At 37.3% G+C, this 25,000-nt stretch overlaps 2 protein-coding genes across 6 annotated transcripts in view; one reads left to right on the top strand and one right to left on the bottom strand.

The window, feature by feature from the left end:
• LOC144957009 (membrane-bound glycerophospholipid O-acyltransferase 2-like) overlaps nucleotides 1-19,962 on the bottom strand; it is a 46,731-nt gene extending 26,769 nt beyond the window's left edge. For 4 of the 5 annotated variants that reach the window (XR_013642066.1, XR_013642067.1, XR_013642069.1 and 1 more), the window contains exon 1: nucleotides 19,700-19,942. Coding sequence is in view for 1 of the 5 variants with exons in the window: in XM_078887923.1 (XP_078744049.1) it covers nucleotides 19,700-19,780 (81 nt within the window). In the remaining 4 variants the exon portion in view is untranslated. Of the gene's footprint in view, nucleotides 1-19,699 lie in introns of all 5 variants that reach the window. The other variant, XR_013642068.1, reaches the window with a different exon arrangement.
• Nucleotides 19,963-22,510: 2,548 nt separating this feature from the next.
• Nucleotides 22,511-25,000, top strand: part of LOC144956680 (androgen-induced gene 1 protein-like) — a 12,397-nt gene continuing 9,907 nt past the window's right edge. The window contains exons 1-2 of the mRNA XM_078887336.1: nucleotides 22,511-22,585; nucleotides 23,238-23,411. Coding sequence (XP_078743462.1) covers nucleotides 23,274-23,411 — 138 coding nt within the window. The 5' untranslated portion in view covers nucleotides 22,511-22,585; nucleotides 23,238-23,273. The remainder of the gene's footprint in view (nucleotides 22,586-23,237; nucleotides 23,412-25,000) is intronic.

The following is a 25,000-nucleotide window of genomic DNA, read 5'->3' as shown; positions in this document are numbered from 1 at the left end:
CCCACCACTCACACAGAAACACTCTCTCTCATCCACACACACACACACACACACTCCTCTCTATCTCTACCCCCCCCCCCCACCCACTACACAAACACACTCTCTCACCACCCCTCACCTCTCTAACACCCATCACACAACACTCTTCTCCTCTCTCACACACACACACACACCACACTCTCTTCTCTCCCCCTCCCCACCCCACCCACATCACACAGAACACTCTCTCTCACTACACACACACACACCACTCTCTTCTCTCTCTCTCCCCCCCCCTCCTCCATCCACTCACACGAAACACCTCTCTCACTCAACATTTACCTACCACTCCCCCTCTCTCTCTCTCCACCCTTACAGCACATATTCTCTCTCTCCCCTCCCGAGCTCCCACTCCTCGACACATCTCTCTCACCACACACAACTCCTCCCCTCCCCTCTACTTCACACTACCTCTCCCCCCTCTATTCGCCCTCTTGATGATTATTCCAACCTCACTCGTCCCAATAAACGACATTCCTTTTCCTCTAATCTCACAACCACAATTAAATGTCAACACATAGTTTTGACACGGATTAAGACATAATTCCCTGCATGACCTGTCACAACAGACACATCAGGCCCTTACAAATTCACTCTCTGTTTCGTAAACACATTTGACGCAATAATGATTTTGATGTTCCTCAAAAACAAAAACAAAACAAAAAAAAAACAAAAAAAAAAAAACAAAAACAAAAATAAAAGGGAGGGGATTTTTAAGCTTTATGAATAACTAAATAATTAAATAAATAGATAAATTGAAAATAAATAAATATATAAGTAACTACACAATTAACTGACTAACTAAATAAATAAATTAAAAATATATATTAAAATTTCATTTACAAATATATAGATTTCTAAAAAGAAAATTAGGTCGGCGATTGTGAGGCTTTGGTCAAATCAACAACAATAACAACAACAACAACAACAACGACGACGACGACATAAGGGGATAGTGCATGTATGTGTGTGTCTGTGTGTGTGTGTGTGTGTGTGTGAGAGAGAGAGAGAGAGAGAGAGAGAGAGAGAGAGAGAGAGAGAGAGAGAGAGAGAGAGAGATCGATTTAATTCAGTTTGCATTAAGTGTTACCCACCAGTAAATAGACAGATTGCGCATCGGGGCTCGAACGGGGCCGATTAGAGATAGACGACGATTGGGATTGTTTGGAAGCTTTTAACCCTTTGCCCACTAGTCATTGTGACATCCGAAATGCTATCGCCTTCTACATCTACGCCAGAATAGAAATAGAGGGTGGAGCCTGCCATGATATAACATTTTATGGAGCCCTAATTTCGTCTGATAACGAAAAATGTGAAAAACAATTTGATATATTCCAAAAGTGTGTCAAAGCAACTGCAGAAAAGCATTTACCAATAGCTCAAATAAACAGCAAAAAGGAATGGATGATAAATGAAATTCTAAACCTATTTGAAGAAAGACGAAAATGCAACAGAGGGTCTGCAGAATACCAAACATTGAACAACCACATTAAATCCAAATGCATCGCGGCACACGAGAACTATCTAGACTGGAAATGCTGCGAAATCGAAAGAGAATACAAACCCAACCCCCAACAAGCTCACCAAAGAATAAAAGAACTATCAGGGAAAAGGAAAAGCAAAGCAGCAGGAAGTTGGATCCAAAACAAACAAGGGGAACTGCTATTTGAAGAACAACATATAGAAAGCCGATGGGTAGAATACATAGGCGAACTGTACAATGATCCAAATAGAAATGAACCACCACTGAAATTCAAAGAACCATTAAGCGGACAAACATCACCAAAAGTGAAATTGAACATGCCATGGAACGAATGAGGGATGGTAAAGCAACAGGCCCTGATGAAATATCTGTAGAGGTATTAAAAAGCCTAGGAGATCTAGCAATTGATGAACTTCACATATTATTCAACAATATATACAACACTGGGAAAATTCCAGAAGATCTCTGTAACTCTATTTTCATAGCAATACCAAAGAAAGCAGGTGCAGTCAGATGCGAAAATTTTAGAACTATAAGTTTAATAAGCCACATCAACAAAATACTGTTGCGTATAATTATCAACAGGCTAAGGAATAAGATTAACCCCGAAATCGCAGAAGAACAATATGGATTCCAACCTGACAGAGGGACAAGGAACGCAATATACCTCCTCCGTGTTTTAAGTGAAAGAGCTATACAGGTTCAGACCCCACTATACCTCTGTTTTGTCGACTACAAAAAAGCTTTTGATAGAGTACGCCACGAAGAAATACTAAAACAACTGCACTCCATTGGCGCTGATGAGAAAGACCTCAGACTCATGCAAACATTATACTACAGCCAGCAGGCATCTATCAAAATCGGAAACTCTACAGGAAATTCCATTCCTATTAAGAAAGGAGTCCGTCAAGGGTGTGTTGCCTCACCAGATCTGTTTAATCTATACCAAGAAACAATCATGAGGGGCATAACTAATATGGAGGGAATAAAAGTAGGAGGTCACAACATAAATAATATAAGATACGCAGACGATACGGTACTCATTGCAACATCAGAAATCCAACTTCAAAAGATTGTTGACAAGGTGGTAGTAGATAGTGACGCCAAGGGAATGGAAGTGAATATCACCAAAACGGAATGCATGGTAATACAGAAAAACCCCGAAAACAACAACACCTGCAATATAACGATTCACGGCGAGCAACTTACCAACGTAGAAAGTTTTAAATACCTAGGTTCAATAGTGACAACAGATGAAAGATGTAACCGAGACATACGAGCAAGAATACACATGGGACACATTTTGAAAAACAAACAGATGTCATTCGGGATTAGATTCCGAGTCTTGAAGTGCGACGTGTGGCCAATCTTGTTATACGGATGCGAAAGCTGGACTACAAATGAAGAAACACAAAAGAACATTGAAGCTTTTGAAATGTGGTGCTTGAGAAGGATGCAGAGAATATCGTATACTGCACACAAAACGAACGAAGTGCTAAAACAAACATACCAACAAAGGAAACTAATGCCCTTAATAGTGGATCGACAACTATCCTTTTTCGGACACATAGTAAGGAAAGAAAAGAATGAATACCTGGCAAGTTGTGGAAAAATACCTGGTAAACGCGCCCGGGGGAGACAAAGAAAAACACTCATAGACCAACTGAAGGGCTTCACCAACCTAACAATCCAAGAGCTGTTTGAAAAAGCAAGAGACAGGGAGGAATGGAGAGAGATAATTCATGCAGTATCCGAAGCCTGGACCAGGCATGGAACCTAGAAGAAGAAGAAGAATTTCGTCATATCAGTTCTGTCCACTGACAGGTGGGTGGATATCGCTTTCCAGAACTTGTGTCCTTATATGAAATTCTGAGTTTTTGACCAATCAACGATTGCTCTTTTGATAGCTCGCTTGTCAAAATGAGTCAGCTCAACCCTTGATTTATGTACAGGCATCACAGGCGGTATATGTTGTGTAACTTCAAAGACCACGGTTGACCGAAAGCGATGAATGGAAGCCCTACTGTGGCGTGGAGAACGAGGTCTTGTATGTATAGTTACGTCATATATGTGTGTGTGTGTGTGTGTGTGTGTGCGTGGGAAAGGGTAAGCAAAATTTAACACCTACTCGCTCGCCGCCAAGGATTACGTATTCATTTCCTGAGCAGTCAATTGGGTATGAAAAAAAATAATGACAAATAATCTTATCGCGATAAATTTGAAAACCTCGTTGTTGGAATCAGCTTGAAAAGTGGAGAAAAATTGTCTTTGTCTCATAAAAATCGGTCGAGAAATAACCTTTTTTGTAATATATTTGATTTTGAAAATAGCTTTCTCAAATTTTATAATTTTATGATAATTTCCTTATTTTCCGGTCGATGTTCTTGATTTATATATCTTTTTCATTTCTCAATGAGACGAGCGCACTGATGTAATTCGATTGATTCAAGAGTTTAAAACACAGATTTCGGTTTTTGATTGTGAGTCCAGCCGTACCAAGAATTCACGAGCGTTGAGATATTACGTAACTATACATACAAGACCTCGTTCTCCACGCCACAGTAGGGCTTCCATTCATCGCTTTCGGTCAACCGTGGTCTTTGAAGTTACACAACATATACCGCCTGTGATGCCTTTACATAAATCAAGGGCTGAGCTGACTCATGTTGGCAAGCGAGCTATCAAAAGAGCAATCCGTTGATTGGTCAAAAACTCAGGATTTCATATAAGGACATAAGTTCTTGAAAGCGATATCCACCCACCTGTCAGTGGACAGAACTGATATGATGAAATTAGGGATCCATAAAATGTTATATCATGGTAGGCTCCACCCTCTATTTCTATTCTGGCGTAGATGTAGAAGGCGATAGCATTTCGGATGTCATAATGACTAGTGGGCAAAGGGTTAAAGCTTCCAAACAATCCCAATCGTCGACTATCTCTAACGGGACCCGTTGGCACCCTGTCGCGCAAACTCAGTAATATCAATAGGTATTTTACATGAATTCTATGGACCAGTGGTTACCTATAACATCGCACCATGTGTGTGTGTGTGTGTGTGTGTGTGTGTATGTGTGTGAAATGGTGGTGTGTTACTCATTACAATATAACAAAAAATGAATGATCCATTCAAAGACGTTGAATTTTTTTTCTTCCAATTACAGATTCACACATCCAATCTTTATTCTATTAAAAACAACACAACAAATAAACGGGATTTTCAAATTTAATAAATAAATAAATAAATAAATAAATAAATAAATAAATAAATAAATAAATAAATAAATAAATAAATAAATAAATAAATAAATAAAGCTTCTAGATAATCAGTGCTGAATATTCACTTTAATGTTATTGTTCATGTCAAAATGTTCAAATGTTATTGTTTATGTCAAAATCTTCAAATCTTATTGTTCATGTCAGAATCTTCAAATGTTATTGTTCATGTCAAAATGTTCAAATGTTATTGTTCATGTCAAAATCTTCAAATGTTATTGTTCATGTCAAAATATTCAAGAGTGAAGGTGGAAATTAAAGGAAGACGAAAATAATAAGGAGGGACAATTTGTAAATAAAATAAATAAAAATAAAATAAAATTCCCTTTATACATCCCCAAGAGGAAATTTGTCTTTAGGGTCTATCCAAAGGGAAGACTGGAATAACCCAGGCGTCAGCCGCAGTGCAGCGCCGCAAAGTGAGCTAGGGCTAGGTGACTTGCTCGAGGCCACACGGCGCAGCAGCGGCTGGTGATCGAACTCGTTACCTTTTGGGTACGAAGCAAAGACCGTACCGCTGAGCCAGGCTGCCCCTCGTATTGGTTGTTTTTTATCTTCTTTTCTCGGCTATGCGGTCTAGAGATAGGTATGCCAATCTCTTCTTACTTACTTATCCGAACCAGCGACCACCTGAGCTCTAGCCCTTCGGTCTTGTGCCATGACGTAGAAGTTAGACGTCTTTTGTAGTTGTTCCAGGTGACTATAAAGTGTGTTACTGATGCTTGGATTTGGTGGGAGGAATGTGCATCTCAGGTCTTCAAGAGGTTGACATTCAAGCAAGTGTGCCAATCTCTTCCCAGCAGTGATATCGAACAATTGGAGAATCGGTTTCGGCGTTCAAAACAAACAAACAAACAAACAAAAACCCCAACAAATAACCCCACCCTTTCAATCATTTCGGTACTAAGTAAGTCAACCAAATCCACCACCCCACCTCCCCCCCTCTCTCCTACAAACACACACACACACACACACACACACACACACACACATATATATACATAAACACATATTAAAACTTTTGGCCAGTAAACTCGTCCTCCATTCAAATCAATATCGACCGATTAAAATCAACCCTCAATGGAAGTCTCAGGTTTGAGAGCTTTGGGCAAGATGAGAGTCAATTTAATCAATCTATATAAAACTTTGAAGGACGAGTTTTCTGTCCAAAACTTTTCAATAACGCGTTTTCCCAGAGCACGACAGAAAAATGAAAAAGTAAGACTTTCATTCAATTCCTCTGTGCAAAGAACGAGCAAAATGGAAATTCCCGATACTATTATTATGTAAACTTATTCAAGTCAATTCGTCACGGCTCTGTGATGGAAATTCCCGATACTATTATTATGTAAACTTATTCAAGTCAATTCGTCACGGCTCTGTGAAGTCAAACAAAACCCTCCAATCATAAAAAAGGACACAAATCCATCTAACTTCCTCTCAACTGTTGCCTTTAAACAGCCAATACTTTTCGCTTTAGCTTTTTTTTTTTAAAAAAACAAGACATTATCCCCCCCCCCCCCCCCCCCCCCCCCCACAAAAAAAAAAACCAAAAAAAAAAAAACCAAAAAGAAAAAACAAAAAAAAAACCAAAAAAAAAAACCAAAAAAACAACAACAACAACAAAAAAAACCCTCACCAAAGGGATTCAGTAGTCTGATGTCACGCCGCCCGGCAACGGCGGCCATCTTGGTTCTAAACAACGAAAATCATTACTTTTTATTCTTCATGCTGGCTAGAACTTTTCATATGCCTTGTGATCAGAATGTGTAAAAGTCAAAACATGATCAAATTTACGGGGGTTTTTTTTTCCTTTGGATACGCTTTTATGCTCGCCGGAGAAATATTTCATACGGCGTCCGCCATTGTTCCGATAGTTTAGAGCCAGTGTTACTAAGTTACCATGCGTCATTAGGAAGGAAGTGACGTTACGACTGTTGAAGAGTATACTGACCGAGATTAGCCGGAAGATTTTTAAAAAGTCGGTCTCCCCCACCCAGGGTCCCCGACAAACAGCAACACGTAACGTGTAGAAGGCGACATTCAATTTGTTTTCCGACAGAGACAACGCTGTTAACGGCCAGGTATTCATTTTACACCTGAGAAAATGTGAGTAAAGAGTCTTTTCCAAGGACTCAACTATGCGCCGAGCGAGGCTTGAACCCAGGACCTTCCGATCCGAAAGCGAGTGTCATACCACTAGATAGACCACACAGCCGCACATAGCACTGACACATATTGCTTACACGTAGGAGTGTAGATAAAAATTGCTCACGCACTAAAGAAGATAAGACAAAGATCTGAACAAGTGTGTACGAAGCAGTGCCAGACAAAACAAGAAAGAAAAATATAAGGAAAGGTAAAAAGAAAAGAAAAGAAACAGAAAAAAAATCCAAAATCAAAATCTCCAAAACGTTTCACTTAATTTAATAATTTAAAAACAAATTTTAAACTGTTTTACTGCGTTTGCAACACATTAAGTTAAGGTCATATCAGCGCCAGTAAAAAGGAAGAAAAAGGGATAGTAAAAAGTTCTAGAATTACAATTAAAGCACCCAAGAAAGGGTAAGACAAAGGGGAACTCGTTCAAATAGGAATCAGATGTAGATTACAAGAGCACACTATCGAAGTACTTAGTTTGAGATCACCTACAAGTCTCACCCAGACACCAGCACAGGATCCCACTAAAGGGAATGAGATTAGCGGAAGAGTAGCGTCCCTTGATTGGACGTCACCGGCGGAAAAGTTATTAGAGAGAGAACGTCATGTTGGTTGTGCGCATGCGAGGACGAGAGACGCATGCGCACAACCAACTTGACGTTCTCTCTCTAATAACTTTTCCGCCGGTGACGTCACAGACAATGGGTGACGTCCAATCAAGGGACGCTACTCTTCCGCTAATCTCATTCCCAATTAGGAATACACTCAAATGTTTACAGAATACATAACTAATAATGCATAAAAGGAGAGATGATTTACAAGGAGAAGAAATATATATCATCTCTCAAAACTATAACTATACATTTGACTGTTTCCCTCCCAGTCAAGAACTCCAGCTAGGGCTGGGACAAAAACTAAGTAATCCCATTCCAAGACAAAGACAGAAAGCAACTCAGAAACTTGTATAGTCTGGTTAATACATTTTAGTGAGAATTATAAACGTTGGTGGTAAAAAACAATAACAGTGACGTCAACTTCATTCTATTTTGTGCGGCTATGTGGTCTTGTGGTATGACACTCGCTTTCGGATCGGAAGGTCCTGGGTTCGAGCCTCGCGCTCGGCGCGAAGTTGAGTCCTTGGAAAAGGCTCTTTACTCACTTTCTCTCACCGTACTCAGGCGTAAAATGAGTACCTGGCCGTTAACAGCGTTGTCTTTGTCCGAAAAATTGTAATATCGCCTAACAGGTGGCATGTCCCGTCCTACATGTTAAATGTTGCTGTTGACCAGGGACCCCTTGTAAAACGCTTTGAGCACATTTAGTGGATATTGCGCTATATAAAGCTCAATTTTAATTTAATTTTTTAATTTATCTATAAGGGGATAGAAGACACAGCGTGACCTCCTGCCCACCATAGGAGGTCAAAAGACCCCGCCCAGAATATTATTCTATCAGCAGGCCACAGTTAGTACACTGAATCGAATATCCATGCATACAGTTAAAAGTCTCGTAATCTTTACCTGCTTGTAAGACTGATACAGGGACTACATACTGTGATGACGTAAAACAACAGAATTCATGTTATAATAAGGATTACTAACGCACGCACGCGCGCATGCCAACACGCACACACAAACACACACACACACACACACACACACACACACACACGCGCGCGCGCGCGCGCCGAGGCCCATTGGCCTCATGTCTTAGCCTACAAAGATTGTTGTTGTGTTCATTTCTGACGTTAATTATAGTTCCTGATTGTTTCAATCTCGTTTTTTGCATGCCTGTCATGATGGGTGTGGAATTACCCTAAAATGGTGAATATGCGAATAAATAGAAAACTTGGGATTTATGAAGTATCGTTCCTTTTTTTAAATGTTATTTGTCGTACAGAATCAGAGTGTGAATGGCTGTGGGATATTTGTATTCTGTTTGTGCGATCACCTCATGTTTAAAAATCAATCACCAGTTGAGGGACTGTTCAATTAATCGTTTTGATTATACATAAAGGAAAAAGAAACAGCTAAAAAAAAAAATTTAAAAAAAAAAAAAGGGGGGGGGGGGAAGGAGGAAGTAAGTTGTTTTATATCAGTCCACGAACGTGACTTCCAGTACATAGTCTAAGTATTTTAAATCATGCCAAATTGAAACGACAAACTTGTCATAATCGATATCGCACAATCACTGAATCACGTTAAAATCCTGGCCAAATTTTTTGAAAAATAAATAGATAGATAAAAACATGGCTAATGTTATTTTTGATGTAGTCGCACCAGTATACGAGTAGCAAAGGCATCCGTGATTTCCAACAATATTTTGTCCACATGTTTTTAATTAACGTAAAGTAAACTGACTTGACTTCTTTTCTCTCATTTAATCGATATTGTATAATCACTGAATCACTTTAAAATCCTGGCCAAATTTCAAAAAAAATAAAAAATAAATAAATAAATAAAAACCTAACCAATTTTATAACGAAAATTAAACCGAATTGACTTCTCACTTCATCGTTATAACAGAACAATCATTAAGTTTTTTTTTTGTTTTTTTTTTTTTAATTCAGTTATTAGAGAGAGAACGTCATGCTGGTTGTGCGCATGTGTCTCTGGTCCTCGCTTCCGATGAAAGCGGCATGAGACACTTCATCGAAAGCGAGGACGAGAGAGAGAGAGAGAGAGAGAGAGAGAGAGAGAGAGAGAGAGAGAGAGAGAGAGAGAGAGAGAGAGAGAGAGAGACGCATGCGCAAAACCATTTTGACGTTCTCTCTGTAAGGTGACGTCCAATCAAGGGACGCTACTCTTCCGCTAATCTCATTCCCTATTTATGAAACTTGCGCATCTTTCCCGGTTTTCTCAGCCAGCCACATATATAAAAAAAAATGAAGTTAAAAAAAATAATAACAAGAAAGAAAGAAAATAAAAGAAAAAATCAAGTGTCTTATCTGTCGTACATCCAATTGACTGCGACCCGAGACTTCAAATCTGTCTCAGGTTTAATCATTTCAGACAAGGTTAAACTTGTCTTAATTAATGGGTACAATACAAATCATAATCACGTCAGTTAAAAAAAAAATATTTAAAAATCTGCCCCCGTTTCATCAGTTCACGGCCGCTATATTATAAAAAATATAATTAAAAAAAAAAAAAACTGGCCAGATAATAAGTATAAGTGTGTTATCAGTTTACGGCCACTTTATTATGATAACCTCATTCATTTCAGGCCAAAAAAAAAAAAAAAAAAAAAAAAAAAAAAAAAAAAAAAAAAAAAAAAGAAATAGAAAAGGTCCTATCAGTTACCGATTGATCTTCCATCCAATTCGACATTCGATCACCACCTACAATCACATCAATAACAATCTCCTACCCCCCTTGACCTCATCACATCGGACCGTAAACAAACGCCTGAGCCCTGATGAATACATTGTCGAGTGGACTTTTGACCCGTCGGAATATGTCATAATCAAGCTGTCATCGAGGTGCGGCTATGTGGTCTAGCAGTATGACACACTCGCTTTCGGATCGGAAGGTCCTGGGTTCGAGCCTCGCGCTCGGCGCATAGTTGAGTCCTTGGAAAAGGCTCTTTACTCACATTCTCTCACTGTACTCAGGTGTAAAATGAGTACCTGGCCGTTAACAGCGTTGTCTTTGTCCGAAAAATTGTAATATCGCATAACAGGCGTTGTGTCCCGTCCTACATGTTAAATGTTGCTGTTGACCAGGGACCCCTTGTAAAGTGCTTTGAGCACACTTAGTGGATATTGCGCTATATAAAAGCTCTTTAAATAAAAAAAAAGGTGACCAATTTATTTTAAGGGCGGGAGTGTGAGAACATCTCTCCACAGTCATACGTTACCCCATATTTTGGTTATAGTTATAGCCATAGACTGGCTCATTATCACCAAAACCCCTCAAATCATATTTTCTCCCATTATATGTGTCAGTTATATGTGACATAATCAGTCGGAAGGTGAAAATTTTGGATTTGCATTTTTTTTTTTTGTTTGTTTGTTTGCATTTTCTGAAAGAATATGCTCCCCAGAGCATTTTTAAATCTTTATTTGAAGTAAATCGGGTGAGTTTTCATGATCTTATGGAAGTGTAAATGTTGCTGATTGATCGAAGCTCGAAGAAATAAATAATAACGTGAAGGTGAATGTAAGCTTCAATTTAATGACAAAAACAGATCAAATGAACGTTTCGGGTTTCCCCTTTATCAACAAAACAGGATGATTGAAACACCACAGATGAATGAGATGATGTGGTAGTGGCGTGCAAAGGAGCATACTATTTCCTGCCAACCAAGGTTTTGTTTATTCATCTTAACTACGCCAGAAGACAAAAGAGAATAAAAAAATTTTCGGCGGTTGGTGGGGTTTGAACCCGCGACCTTATTGGTACGACAACTCCGCCTGGCCGGTGAGAGCGTGACTCTACCGTATGAGCTATCCAAGAACCCAAACAAAATTCGTATTAAACTCAGGTCATTCATTATGAGATCCCTCTCTCACCGACTACTGGAGGTAGCGGGTACAACACACACAACCACAGCGAAGTTAGTAGGCCAGCAGTTAAGCTTAATAAGTAAGTAAGTAAGTAAGTAAGTAAGTAAGTAAGTAAGTAAGTAAGTAAGTAAGTAAGTAAGTAAGTGAGTGAGTGAGTAAGTAAGTAAGTAAGTAAGTAAGTAAGCAAGCAAGTAAGTAAGCAAGCAAGTAAGTAAGTAAGTAAGTAAGTAAGTAAGCAAGTAAGTAAGAAAGTAAGTAAGGAAGTAAATAAGTAAGTGAGTGAGTGAATAAGTAAGTAAGCAAGCAAGCAAGTAAGTAAGTAAGTAAGTAAGTAAGTAAGTAAGTAAGTAAGTAAGCAAGTAAGTAAGTAAGTAAGTAAGTAAGTAAGTAAGTAAGTAAGTATATTATGGTTATAACTTCTGAACATATCTAACTGCCTCATCAATGTCAAGTCATAAATTCTCCCACTATGTGACTATAATGGAGACGATCGATACAATCATAAACCTGCCAAGTACTAGGAAAAATCCGTAGTAATACGAATTTCTGACTCTGGCTAAAGTACTGTAATCTTCTCATTGACGCAATAAATCTTGTTGAAAAGGAAAGTGTAGTTCCTTAGAACCTATAGATAGTATGCGCTTGGCGAAGAAGCTCATATCATTGCCATACGGAAGTATAACGGACCAATACACAAAACTGTGTGTATCCATGAACGTTTATAGTCAGGTTAATCGAGTTCAGTGAGCATTACTCATAAACGCGGATGGCAAAAAACAATAACAAAGACCTGAGTGACGTCATCTTCGAACTATCTATGATATTCAGAACTCAGGAGCATTTTCTGGATCATGCTGAGGGCAAATTATTTATTTCTAATGCTTTAAAATGGATTTTTATTATTTTTCCTCGGACTTAGACACCAAGGATTTTTGACATTTCAAATCAGTAGCTTTGTGACCATTTTCTCATGGGCTCGAGTCATTGGTCACATTGCAAAATGTTCTAAAAATAGCCTGCATAATAAAAAAGTGTTCAGTTTGCGAAATATCAAACATCACAATAGGTTATTTTGTTCAGCTTGACTCGCAAGTATGTTTCAACTTTCATAAAGAATATTGGGTAATGTTTATTCATCTTAACAGCGCCACTACCACATTATCTCATTCGTCTTTTGGTGTTTCGTTCATCCTGTTATACGTTTACAGCTTTCATAAAGAAAGCACAGTGTTTATAGATAGTATGCGCTTGGCTTAGAAGCTCATAACATTGCCATCCGGAAGTATAACGGACCAACATACAAAACTGTGTGTATCCATGAACGTTTATAGTCAAGTTAATACCGTTCAGTGAGCATTACTCATAAACGCGGATGGCAAAAAACAATAACAAAGACCTAGGTGACGTCATCTTCCAACTATCTATATTTATTAAGATATTAGATCCAATCAATGGACAGCAACAAATCACGTGATCGATTACTATTGGAGGAACAGTCTAAAGATCACTACCATTGCAGACCTACCAACGATGGTAGTAGTAGTAGGCTCTTCTATCATTTTTGGACCTACTAATCAAAACCATATCGTACCAGTAACAATCTTCCATTTATGATTTCTCTCATTATCAGAACTTGCCAATAAACCTCAACCATTCAAAGAGATTGATCATAATATTATATTCCCCCAAATGTAGACCGATTTTCGCACCCCCCCCCCCCTCTCTCTCTCTCTCTCTCTCTCTCTCTCTCTCTCTCTCTCTCTCTCTCTCTCACACACACACACACACACACACACACACACACACAGAGCACCACCACAATAAGATTATAATTTCAACGTGTGCAAAAGGCCATATATGGAGTGTTGGGTATCTGGTCAAACTCCGCCCCTTCCAGTAAGACACCAGTACCACAAAGCCGAACCATGTCGCTCCATAATATTCATTTCATAATTTATTTTTTTTTATGTTTTAAGGCAGCTTATAAAAAGTACTCATTTCCAAATCTTGCTTGACAATGGATTGACTTATCTTATCTTATAACGAAAACTTTACACACTCAACACAGGGGAGGCAATCTACTCATGAATTTTTTTAGTGATAAAGGCCTACACGCTGAAACATCCGAACCATCCTAAAGAGTTACCGTTTTTAAGTGAGGCATATCTGAAATAATCACTTCACGTCGATTACCTTAAAAATTCATTTCAATGCTATCATCTTAAATAATCACTTCAGGGGTATCTAAGATCAAGAGACGTTGATTTTCATTTTCAAACATGTTTCTATTTCTAGTCTACAATCTCCTATCTATTTCCATATGACCCATAATTGGCTAGAACCACGGCCCACATCTTTGCTCTCATCATAAACTGTACAGCAAAATAAAGGGAGTAAAAATGACTCATAGATACAAAACAAGGGAAACAACGATTTGACTTTTGGCCTTCTTTAGCTAAACGAGAAAAGGAAATATGTGTTATATTACATTGGTATTAATTATATAATTAATTCATTACAGGTAAAAATGTGTGTGTGTGTATGTGTGTGTGTGTGTCTGTACGTGTTGTACAAGGGGAGAAGAGAGAGAGAGAGAGAGAGAGAGAGAGAGAGAGAGAGAGAGAGAGAGAGAGAGAGAGAGAGAAAGAGAGAGAGAGAGAGAGAGAGAGAGAAAGAGAGAGAGAGAGAGAGAAAGAGAGAGAGAGAGAGAGAGAGAGAGAAAGAGAGAGAGAGAGAGAGAGAGAGAGAGAGAGAGAGAGAGAGAGAGAGAGATGTTGGTATAACCATCATCAATTGACCTTTGTACGACTGTGTAGTGTACGTAGCCTAGCCGCGTGGCCATGATTCTTGCCCTCATACTGATCATTCCCTGATTCGAGTTCTGCTTTGGGCAATGCAAAGCTGACTCTTCGGAAAAGGCTCTTTACTCAACATTCTCTCACCACATCCAGGTGTAAAATGAGTACCTGGCACAAAACGACTTGAATAATATAGTACTAAACCCAGACACAATGTCTCATTCTACATGTTAAGTGTTGCTGTTGGCTTGAGGCTCCATGTAAAACGCATTGAGCACATATTAAGTAGATATTGTGCTAAATAAAAGTAAACTCTGGCTTCTCCGATTACTTCCATATATCTATCTGGAATTTAGTAATGCATTTACGCCTTTATTGTTTTTTGTTGTTCTTGGCTGAACAAGGGTTTTGAGCCCGAAACGCTCCGTGTTTAGCATTTTGTTCTTTATTAAAGCTGTTATATTCATTTTTACAGTTCACAACTTCTAGAAGCCTAGCATCACTTTAATATATTCAAACGTGCGTATTTTATCTGAACACTGACTGTGTTTTCTAATCAATATCCATCCTTATACAAACTATCAACTCATTACGATATATAATATATTAACCATCCCTACATAAAGCAAAAGGCCTGTCCTGGAACACAGCCACCGCAAAAGCAGCTGATCGCAAAAAAATGGAGATGTCTGGTGGATGCCCTATGTGCCTCAAGGCCCGAAGAGGATTAAGTAAGTAAGTACATAAAGCAAAGATGTCCTTCAGCAAAACCATAATAACCACAAAGGCTTGCATTTTTCGACTTTTCTGTAATGTTAAACGGACAATAGGAATATTTTGCTATCCTTTGGATAGGAAGCTTGTATAGGTATCACAGAGTTCTTTCAGCCAAATATAACAGACCCAGTGACCCAATCATTGCTGGGACAGCAGAGCCAAAAACATTTTTGAAAAAACAAAAAAAATCACAACCCAACATAATGTCTCCCACATTAAAAAAATTGAGCTTTATATAGCGCAATATCCACTAAATGTGCTCAAAGCGCTTTTATACAAGGGGTCAACAGCAACATTTAACATGTAGGACAGGACATGACGCCTGTTAGGCGATATTACAATTTTTCGGACAAAGACAACGCTGTAAATGGCCAGGGACTCATTTTACACCTGAGTACGGTGAGAGAATGTGAGTAAAGAGCCTTTTACAAGGACTCAACTATGCGCCGAGTGCGAGGCTCGAACCCAGGACCTTCCGATCCGAAAGCGAGTGTCATACCACTAGACCACATAGCCACATCCGGGATTGATAATCTTTCCCCTTCGTGTGTGAAGTAGGTGCTCTACCAACTGAGCTAGTTAGATCACAACATGTGACAATGTAATGAGGATCTATTGTATAGGCTTTTCAGATTGGTATTGATTTCCAGTTGGGTTGTTTTTTTTTTTAATTAAAGCGAGATAACCCCAGGCATCACCAATAATCGTCAGCAATATTGATATTGAATTAATGCTTTTGTGATGATTTCTGCTGACCTAATGGTTTCCAAATTATCTGTCCAAATGGTTTTCAATGACTTATATTATGCTTTTTTTTTTTGCAAGCTGGGTTATTTATGATTCATGATAAATCGATATATATAATAAATCAACCATTAAATCATCATGTGTGTGTGTGTGTGTGTGTGTGTGTCTGTCATTTACATACAGGGGAAACCAGACTACTTTCTGCTATGAAAATTAGCCATTTCGAACTGTCTGATGCAAAACAATGAGGTTTTTGGGATTTAATAATAATAATAATAATAATAATAATAATAATAATAATAATAATAATAATAATAATAATAATAATAATAATAATAATAATAATAATAATAATAACAATAATAATGCGTAATTTCTATAGCTCTCCTACCACTAAAATTGCTCGGAAGCGCCTTATAAAGGCAGATATATATATATTATATAGAGATAGCTTTTAATATTAGTATTAGGAAATGTGCACATACTTGACGGTCTCATACTACTGGGCACAATTATGGGCTTGATTTGACATTGTTGTAATAGTAATAATAGATAATATTTTGCATTGGTTTGAGAGTGATTCCATTACAACAATGAGTCCAAAACCATTTGGGTTATCAGACCTGCATATAAGTACACGTTTGGTAGTAGGAGTAGGTAAACCAAACTCTATTTGTGAAGAAACAAGCCCTAACTCTGCCAAATAATTTTATGGGGAAGCCGCTATTTTCAGCTCTATTTCACAGTGCGGTAATAATATCTTGGTAGGCTATTTGAACAAGCTATGTTACAGCGCTTTCATCAATATAATATATCATTTTATAATTCAGAAATCGAAATGTTGAAATTTCTTAGTAGTCACAGTATTTTGACATTGTTGTAATGGATGATATTTTGCGTAGTTTTTTGAGAATTGCATTATAACAATGAGCTCATAATGACTTGGGTTTACAAATTTGCAAATAAGTGCATGTCGTTCAGAAATAAATAATAAAATACAAGCCTCTGATGTAATTTGTGTTGTTTGAAAATGAGATCGCGAAAAAATTCTAGAATTACAAGTAAAGCTACCCAAGAAAAAGTAAGACAAAGGAGACTGTTTCAAATAGAAGGGAACAGATGTAGACTCCAAGAGCACACTATCAGTGTACTTAGTTTGAGATAGCCTAAAAGTCTTATCCAGAAACCAGCATGGGACCCCACAGAGGAATACACTCAAATGTTTGAGATATATCTAAAAAACAGTATCAAATGGTTGCCATTATTCAACCGTACGCGCGATAATTTTACTCATTATTCGGCCGTACGGTCTGATAATTTTTTCTCATTATTCAAACGTACGGTGCAATAATTATCTCATCATTCGACCATACAGTGCTTATGTTTGAGAATATATCTAAAAAACAGTATCAAATGGTTGCCATTATTCAACCATACAAGCGATATTTTTTTCTCATTATTCGAACGTACGGTGCATTAATTATCTCATCATTCGACCATACAGTGCTTATCTCATCATTCGACCATACAGTGCTATGATTTCTATCATTATCAATTTATTGGGGGGCGTATGTTGCGATGATATATAAAATTTAATCGACCGTGCACCACTCCATTCTATAATGCGACCAATCAATTTTTAAAAAATAAGAATAGGTATTTTTCAGATTGCTGTAATTGTAATCCTAATATTATGCGGCCATGTGGTATGAGACTCGCTTTCGGATTGAAGGCCTTGGGTTTGAGCCTCACTCGGAACATAGTTGAGTCCTTGGAAAAGGCGCTTCACTTATAGTCTCTCACCGTACTCAAGTGTAAAATGAATACCTGGCCGTAAACAACGTTGACTCTGTTGGAAAAATTGTAATATCGCCTAACAGGCGTCTCGTCCTACATGTTACGCGATGCTGTTGGTCAGGGACCCTTTGTAAAGCGCTTTGAGCATGTTTAGTGGATATTGCGTTTTATATAAGATCAAGTTTTTTTGTTTTGTTTATAATGTGCATCTGAATGTTAACCAATAAAGATAATCATTTTAATTCCCTCTTTTATTTCTTTTAAAACTACTACTACTACTACTACTACTACTACTACTACTGCTACTGCTACTGCTACTACTACTACTACTACTACTACTACTAATAATAATAATAATAAGTAGAAATGCTATCAAAATAAAATAGCGTCTGTCACCGCCAGAATTGTCACTGACGATGTTGTTACTAAAATGGAAATGAAGTCAGGTCAAATTTGAAGGGGACCACGTGCTACTATCTCACAGCTTCTGATTGGCTGGTACATATGGTGAAAATAGCCTCTTTTACTATTTTCACTGTACGGTGATAATAGCTTGGTGGACTATTTTCACTTTTATATGAATCATTTCTATAGTCATACTATTATCAATCTATAGCAGAACTAGCTTCAATTGTAGAATAGAGAGTTTTTATGCTTTTGAAGTGGCAATTCGGACTCGAGTCTGAATAGTCTCCTCATGGATATTCGGACTCAACTCCAATGGGCATGCGCAAACACAGGGGGACACAGAACGGGGAGTGGGCAAAGAGTGTGACTGATGGAAGCAGAAAAAGAATTCAGAGAAAATTCTGTTTTTCCCATATCAGACTGACTCAGTTGATTGATGTCCCTAGTTTAGAAGGATTATTGTCTCTAATTCCTGATTTTATTTCAACATCGTGTAAAGTTTTTAGAAAAGCTTTTCCTCTATACCATTATTATTTTCATTTTCATCTATCTTTCTGGAATTGTCAACAATTAAAAAATAAATTACAATAAATTGAAATCTAAAAAAAAAAAACCCAAACCAAAACCAAAAAAAAAAAAAAAAAAAAAAAAAACCCATCTATATTGTCACAGAAGACTAGGATGTTCAGACATGAGTCTGAAAAACTTTTTGATAGCACATGGTTGACTCCGAATAGCCACAGGATACTGTTCAGACTCGAGTCCGAATAGCCACAGCCTTATGCTTTTTGTTGTTTTTTTTTTTACCAACACCAGGTTGTCATCCCTACATGCACAGGTCAATCAATTTAAATAGAAATAAAGACTTTTCTTCGATTGAAAATAGGTTTTGGGGGATTGGGGGGGGGGGGGGGGGGCTATAAATTAAAAATCTTCTCTTTCAAAATATCACTGGGACAAGTCTTTCATTGACCTGATGCTGAGACAAAAAAGGAAATTTTAATCTGAATCTGATGACGGTGAGTGTCAGCGAGTGAAAAAGAGTATTCTCTGGCTCATCATTTCATTGATAAACATCATAGGTGGGGACTTAAATAAAATTTTCAAAATTGCAGGATCTTTTCAAAATTATATTTTTACTGGAGGTCATGAAAAAGCACCCTCAAAACCAAGTGGCAAGAATGACGCGATAGCCGAGGCTACCGTGTAAGCGCGGAATCCGAAGATATCGAAGTAGAAGTGCCTAGCAGTAGCATTCATAGGGCAGAGAGAAGACTTAGGGGTACTAGTACATTCATTGGTGCATGGTGAGCACTAACCTGAAATGAAAACTAAAAAGAAAATTGTCCCCGAGTGCCAGACTACCGCTGACGCTGAATGAGAACGACAAAGACAAAGTTTGAAAAAGTCAAAGAATTGAAATTACCAGTACCAGTCAGGCATCATATATTCGAGGGAAAGCAAGGGCAGGGCGGCGGCAGGGGAGTGTTTGAGGTTGAGATTGTGACTGTGAACTCTTAAATACTCTTCTTACTAAGTCTTATTGAGCATCTGAACAAATGATGGTTTCCTGCATTGCAATCACAAAAATGCATTCTTCGGTCAATTCATTGATTCATTCCAATGACAATGACAACGTAATGACGTGAACAGAAAACTGCGATGAATGGCAATTCAATTCAATTTCAATGTGTCAGTTTAACTCACCTGATCAATCGGTAATCCTATCACATCAGTAAGGGGAGAGAGTAGCCTTGAGCCACCATAAAATTCACTTTTGAAAACCATATTCGATGGGTAGATTAAACCCGTTCGCTTGATGTTATCGCGATTGCCGATTGGCAACACAATATTTACCAATACCTCTACGAATAAACTGGTGTGGATTAACCTTTCGATGGGGAAACTACCAACTTAATACTTAAGAACATCTCTGCATGGCTGCCAGATGAGTTTTACCAAAAAATGCCAAGTAAGCTATAGCACCACGCCAAATTTATAATAATTTTCTAATTAAATTTTTAAAATCAATTCACATCTTATGCGAATAGACTAAAATTATGCTCTTTATTCTACCGCCGTGTTCCCTTTAGAGCAGTTTGGAGAGAGGTCATGGCATGTAAGCCTTCTATGTCAATCCGTAGTCCAGGGCAGCTGTGGCGTAATTGCACACAATATGTACTGGGTTATGATCGGAGAGTGTTTTTTTTTTTATAGATGGTAATAATATTCCTTTGTATTGTGTTGTTGATGATAATAGTGACAAAAGAGTTCAAGGGCCGATGATGATAATTGAATGCACAGCATCAAGACATTCAATAAAAGTCCAGATTCCAAGTTTCATTTCTTACAGTTTTATTTATTGTGATAAATTCCAAATCCAAATCAAATAGCATGGTCATAATTCAATCAGTTTCATAAATTCCAAATCCGTAAAATCAATCCAAATGTAAAGTCATTTTGCCTAAGTAACCATTTTCAATATACGTGGAATATTTCTAAGTCCGTAAAATAAAGATTCATAGTAGGATGTTAGAACCTGCAGCATACTAGGAAAGTGTAGCTCATAGTGAAGTAGAATAGGATAATCTAGAATAGAATAGAATGTAGAGTAGAATCAGAAACACTGTTTTATTCCTATTGTAAACTGTCCCACAATTCCTTTCACCAAAGGTCAGTTTTTACGCCCAAATAATATCGTACGCCCAAATATTACTGTACGCCTAAATGATAAATTCCAACTATAATTTAATGCTTTTATCCCCAAATACCAAGTAACACCGATCAAAGAAAGTAATTTTCTATTACTCAATATAAATGACCAATCTATTAACTTGCGACGTAAAACTGTCCTAAACCCATTAAATATTGACCAAGTTTCACCGAAATACCTGCTTCTTAAATTCATTCAATTCATTTGATGAAATAATCGATCTTGTTTTTCACTAGAATTCTTGTGTACCTTTTTTTTTTTTTTGCATAAGCTTACTCTCTTACACAGCTTTTAAGTTTAAAAAACCGGCAGGTTTTATACAGCGCAATGTCCACTAACTCTGCTTAAAACGCTTCATGAGGACTCCCAAACAAACAGCAACACGACTTAACATGTTGATGGACGTGTCGTTATTATGACGCTATGACATTGTTTTCGACAGGGACAATACAGTGATAAATTTACAACAAGAGATGAAGTGAGTAGGAAAGTGTCAGAAGACAATAGAGAATAAACAATTTTCGCGGCAGTGATAGGGGGGGGGGGGGGGGAACCGACAATGATTTACCCTGTTACTGGCCAGCTACTCATTTTATACTAAATGCGATGATCATAATCATCTTATCTTATCTTATTAAAGGCTTAATAGAAATTATCCTTTAAATGCCTTATACAATAGTTTATAATTACAGAATCTCATATATCTTGTATTGATCATAATCATCTTATCTTATCTTATTAAAGGCTTAATAGGAATTGTTCTTTAAATGCCTTATACAATAGTTTATAATTACAGAATCTCATATATCTTGTATTGATCATAATCATCTTATCTTATCTTATTAAAGGCTTAATAGGAATTGTTCTTTAAATGCCTTATACAATAGTTTATAATTACAGAATCTCATATATCTTGTATTGATCATAATCATCATAAGATATTTTCCCCATTTAATTAATAATAATCATAGTCATAGTCATAACAATAAAAAAGAAATAACAAAACTTTGGGATCCACATAATAAAAAAAATGAAACAATACAGAGTGAGTAAAAATGCCTCTTCATAGAATTCAACGATGCGCCGCCCAGAGAGGAACTCGAACCAAGAACGTGCATGAACAAAGGCGAGTGTCATGGCGTACTAAAAGAGTAGGGCTATGGCGAGTGTCAAACAACGAGACCAGAATGCTTCACATAGCTTGATTCCCGAGGACCGTGCTTATAAACGGAGACCACTGTATAGCTAAATCACGGGATATAATGCAAATGTTCCTGCATGGAGCTCGAAGAAATAAACGACAATCATAAGTGGAATAGAGAAGTACTTCTCACTTCGATCTAATTTACCTAAACAAACGATATGGACGTTTCGTCGGGTCTCCCTTTGTTAACAAAATACGACGGGTGGAACAAAGACGAGTGGGAAATGAGAGGATGGCGATGATAAGGCAAAAAAAAAAAAAAAACAACAAAAAAAACAAACAAAAAAAAAACAAAAAAAAAACAAAAACAACAAAACAAAACAACAAAAAAATGTTTGAAAAGTCATGAAAAATGCAAAACTGAATTTTGAATGTTAGGTATAGAAAAACATTTCTACATATAAACCAAACAACTTTCTTTTTTTTTTTTTTTTATTTGAATGCACAATTTTGGATTTTGGCATTAAAAATTCCGATCTGGGAATTCTGCATCCCTGGCTCGCAATCATCCGCCGGAAGTTTAGCGAAAAATAAACATTGGTTAGGCTATTTCGGGATATCACGTGACTAGCCGGCAAATGTGTTGTTGACTTTTGAAGACTTCGACTTTGACCAATGAATCCTTGTTATGCCTGCTGCTGACGTGACTGTTTATTGCTGAAGATTCTGATTTACGGTAAATATAGTTTTAAATGTTTCACTTAAAGTTATACTCTTTATTAATTTTTCACGCCCTGCAATACCGAAACCGCCCCTTTTCAGCAAGCGGCACACGCCTGAATTATAATTTGAAATTATTATCTATTAATTATAAGGGGAGGCCTTCCGAAAGCTCCCACATTCCCAGTATTCTTGTGTTTTTTTAAAAATAATGTTCTAGTATGTTATAAAAAAAAGTGCCCCCCCCCCCCTCTCAAGCCCGCTACTAGAACAAGATTACTGGGGACATAGGAGCTTTCGGAAGGCCTCCCATTTATAATGATAATGAATAGGATAATCATAATCATCATAATATATTTTCCCCATTTAATTAATAATCATCATTAAAAAAATGAAACAATACAGAATGATGCAATGAGATATGTTACAAATTACAAATGACTAATACGATCATCGTAAAACTAAAACAGATGTTCATATGAATATGAAACAAAGATAGTGTTGTCTCGTCATTTGAATTTGAAGAACAAACGTGGGATAAAATGACACATTTTATAATGATTTTAAAATAGCCTTATCGAGATACTGGAGTACACATTCACTACTGTTGTTTTTGTTTGTTTTTTTGTTTTTAAATATAAAATTGTAATTTTTTTTTCTGTGCTCAGCAAATACTGGATTTATTACAGTGACAATCAAGCACGATGGACATGCTGAAACTGGCGATTCATGCCCTCTTGTTTATTGTGAGTGGGTACACAACAGTTTACGACTATTTGAAGAATGATGTCGGGAGCAAAGGACCATGGGGGAGATTCAAGTATTTCACATTTTGGAATATTGTAAGGGTCACTGAATGATATGTGTAAAAAAATTTTTAAAATAATTATTTATTAACAATTTTTTTTTTTTTTTTTAAATTTTTTAAAATTGTTGTTGTTGCATGTAGAATCATAGAGAAGAAAGTTGAGTTAAAAATTGTTCACCTTGATTTTAAGTGTGTCTTGGGGTCGCGATAACTCGGTAGAGCACTCATCTCACATGCAAAGGGATGAAGATCGATTCCAGGTGAAGTTGAGATTTTTTTTGTTTTTTTGTTCGTATGGTCCATCCAGCAGTAATCGAGGAGCTAGGTCTGTTAGATCTGGCAAAAAGTCCTTTACGATTGATTAGTTTCCTATCAGAAGGGTAGCAAGCAATTGTCATTATCCATTTCACGTTGTATAAACTGGGATAAACTCAGCTCCAAGGGGAAAATAGCTCTGAAGGTCTACAGGGTACTTCTCCTGATTGTTTATTACAAACTTGAGCTTTTATATAGCGCAATATCTACTAAACCTGCTCAAAGCACTTTACAAGGGGTCCCTGACCAACTGCAACACGTAACATGTAGAACGGGACATGACACCTGCTAGGCTATATTGCAATTTTTTTGGACAGAGACAACGCTGTTAACGGCCAGGCACTCATTTTATACTTGAGAACTGTGAGAGAATGTGAGTAAAGAGCCTTTTCCAAGCACTCAACTATGTGCCGAACAAGGCTCAAATCCAGGATCTTCCGATCCAAAAGCGAGTGCATACCACTAGACCACATAGGTGCACATACTGTCTTCTTCAAGCCTCCTCTCCTGTTAAATCCCTCAAGTCATCCATGTCTCTGCTCCTCTCGATTGAAAAGTTTCAAAACTAAAATGTTTGTATTGTAATTTTATTTACTTTGCTCCTCAGATCTGGACTTCATTGTCTTTATTTAATCAATGCTAAATAACAATTTGAAATTGAATGTAAGCTTCAATTTATTGTACGAAAAAATATAAAATGGATGTTTCAGGTTTCCCCTTTTTATCAACAAAACAGGATGAATAAAACACTACAGACGAATGAGATAATGTGGTAGTGGCGTTGTTAAGATTCATCTTAAACACCCATTTGATCTGTTTTCGTATATTAAATTGAAGCTTACATTCAATTTCACATTGTTATTTATTTCTTCAAGCTTCGAGCGGCAAAATTTACATTACTTTAATCCCAATGAAAGAGTGAAAATGGAGAGGCTTCGTATAGATACAGATAATGGTTATTTTGAGTACAAACCCTTCGTCAGCACAACAATACACAAATTAACGTGTAAAATTTGTGTATTGTTGTGCTGACGAAGGTTTGTACCCGAAACGTCCATTATCTGTATCGTTCCTATAGGAAGCCTCTCCATTTTCACTCATTTGTTAGTATTTTCACGATCACAGGCTTTAGGCAGCCCCTACTATTTTTAACTTTTCCATTACTTTAATCAATGCTGAATCTCTACTCTTTTTTTAAAAAAGTTATCTAAAGATAGATCGTGTTTGATTCATCTACCTTATTGATGATGATTTACAAACAATGATAACAAACCCTCTCAATTCGGATATAGATTTCATTACAACAAC

Source organism: Berghia stephanieae, chromosome 11, assembly GCF_034508935.2.
Source record: "Berghia stephanieae isolate SIO BIC M18660-M18661 chromosome 11, UCSD_Bste_1.3, whole genome shotgun sequence".
NCBI classification, from domain to species: domain Eukaryota; kingdom Metazoa; phylum Mollusca; class Gastropoda; order Nudibranchia; family Aeolidiidae; genus Berghia; species Berghia stephanieae.
The sequence above is the reverse complement of the archived record's forward strand: the minus strand, read 5'-3'. Positions and strand labels throughout refer to the sequence as shown.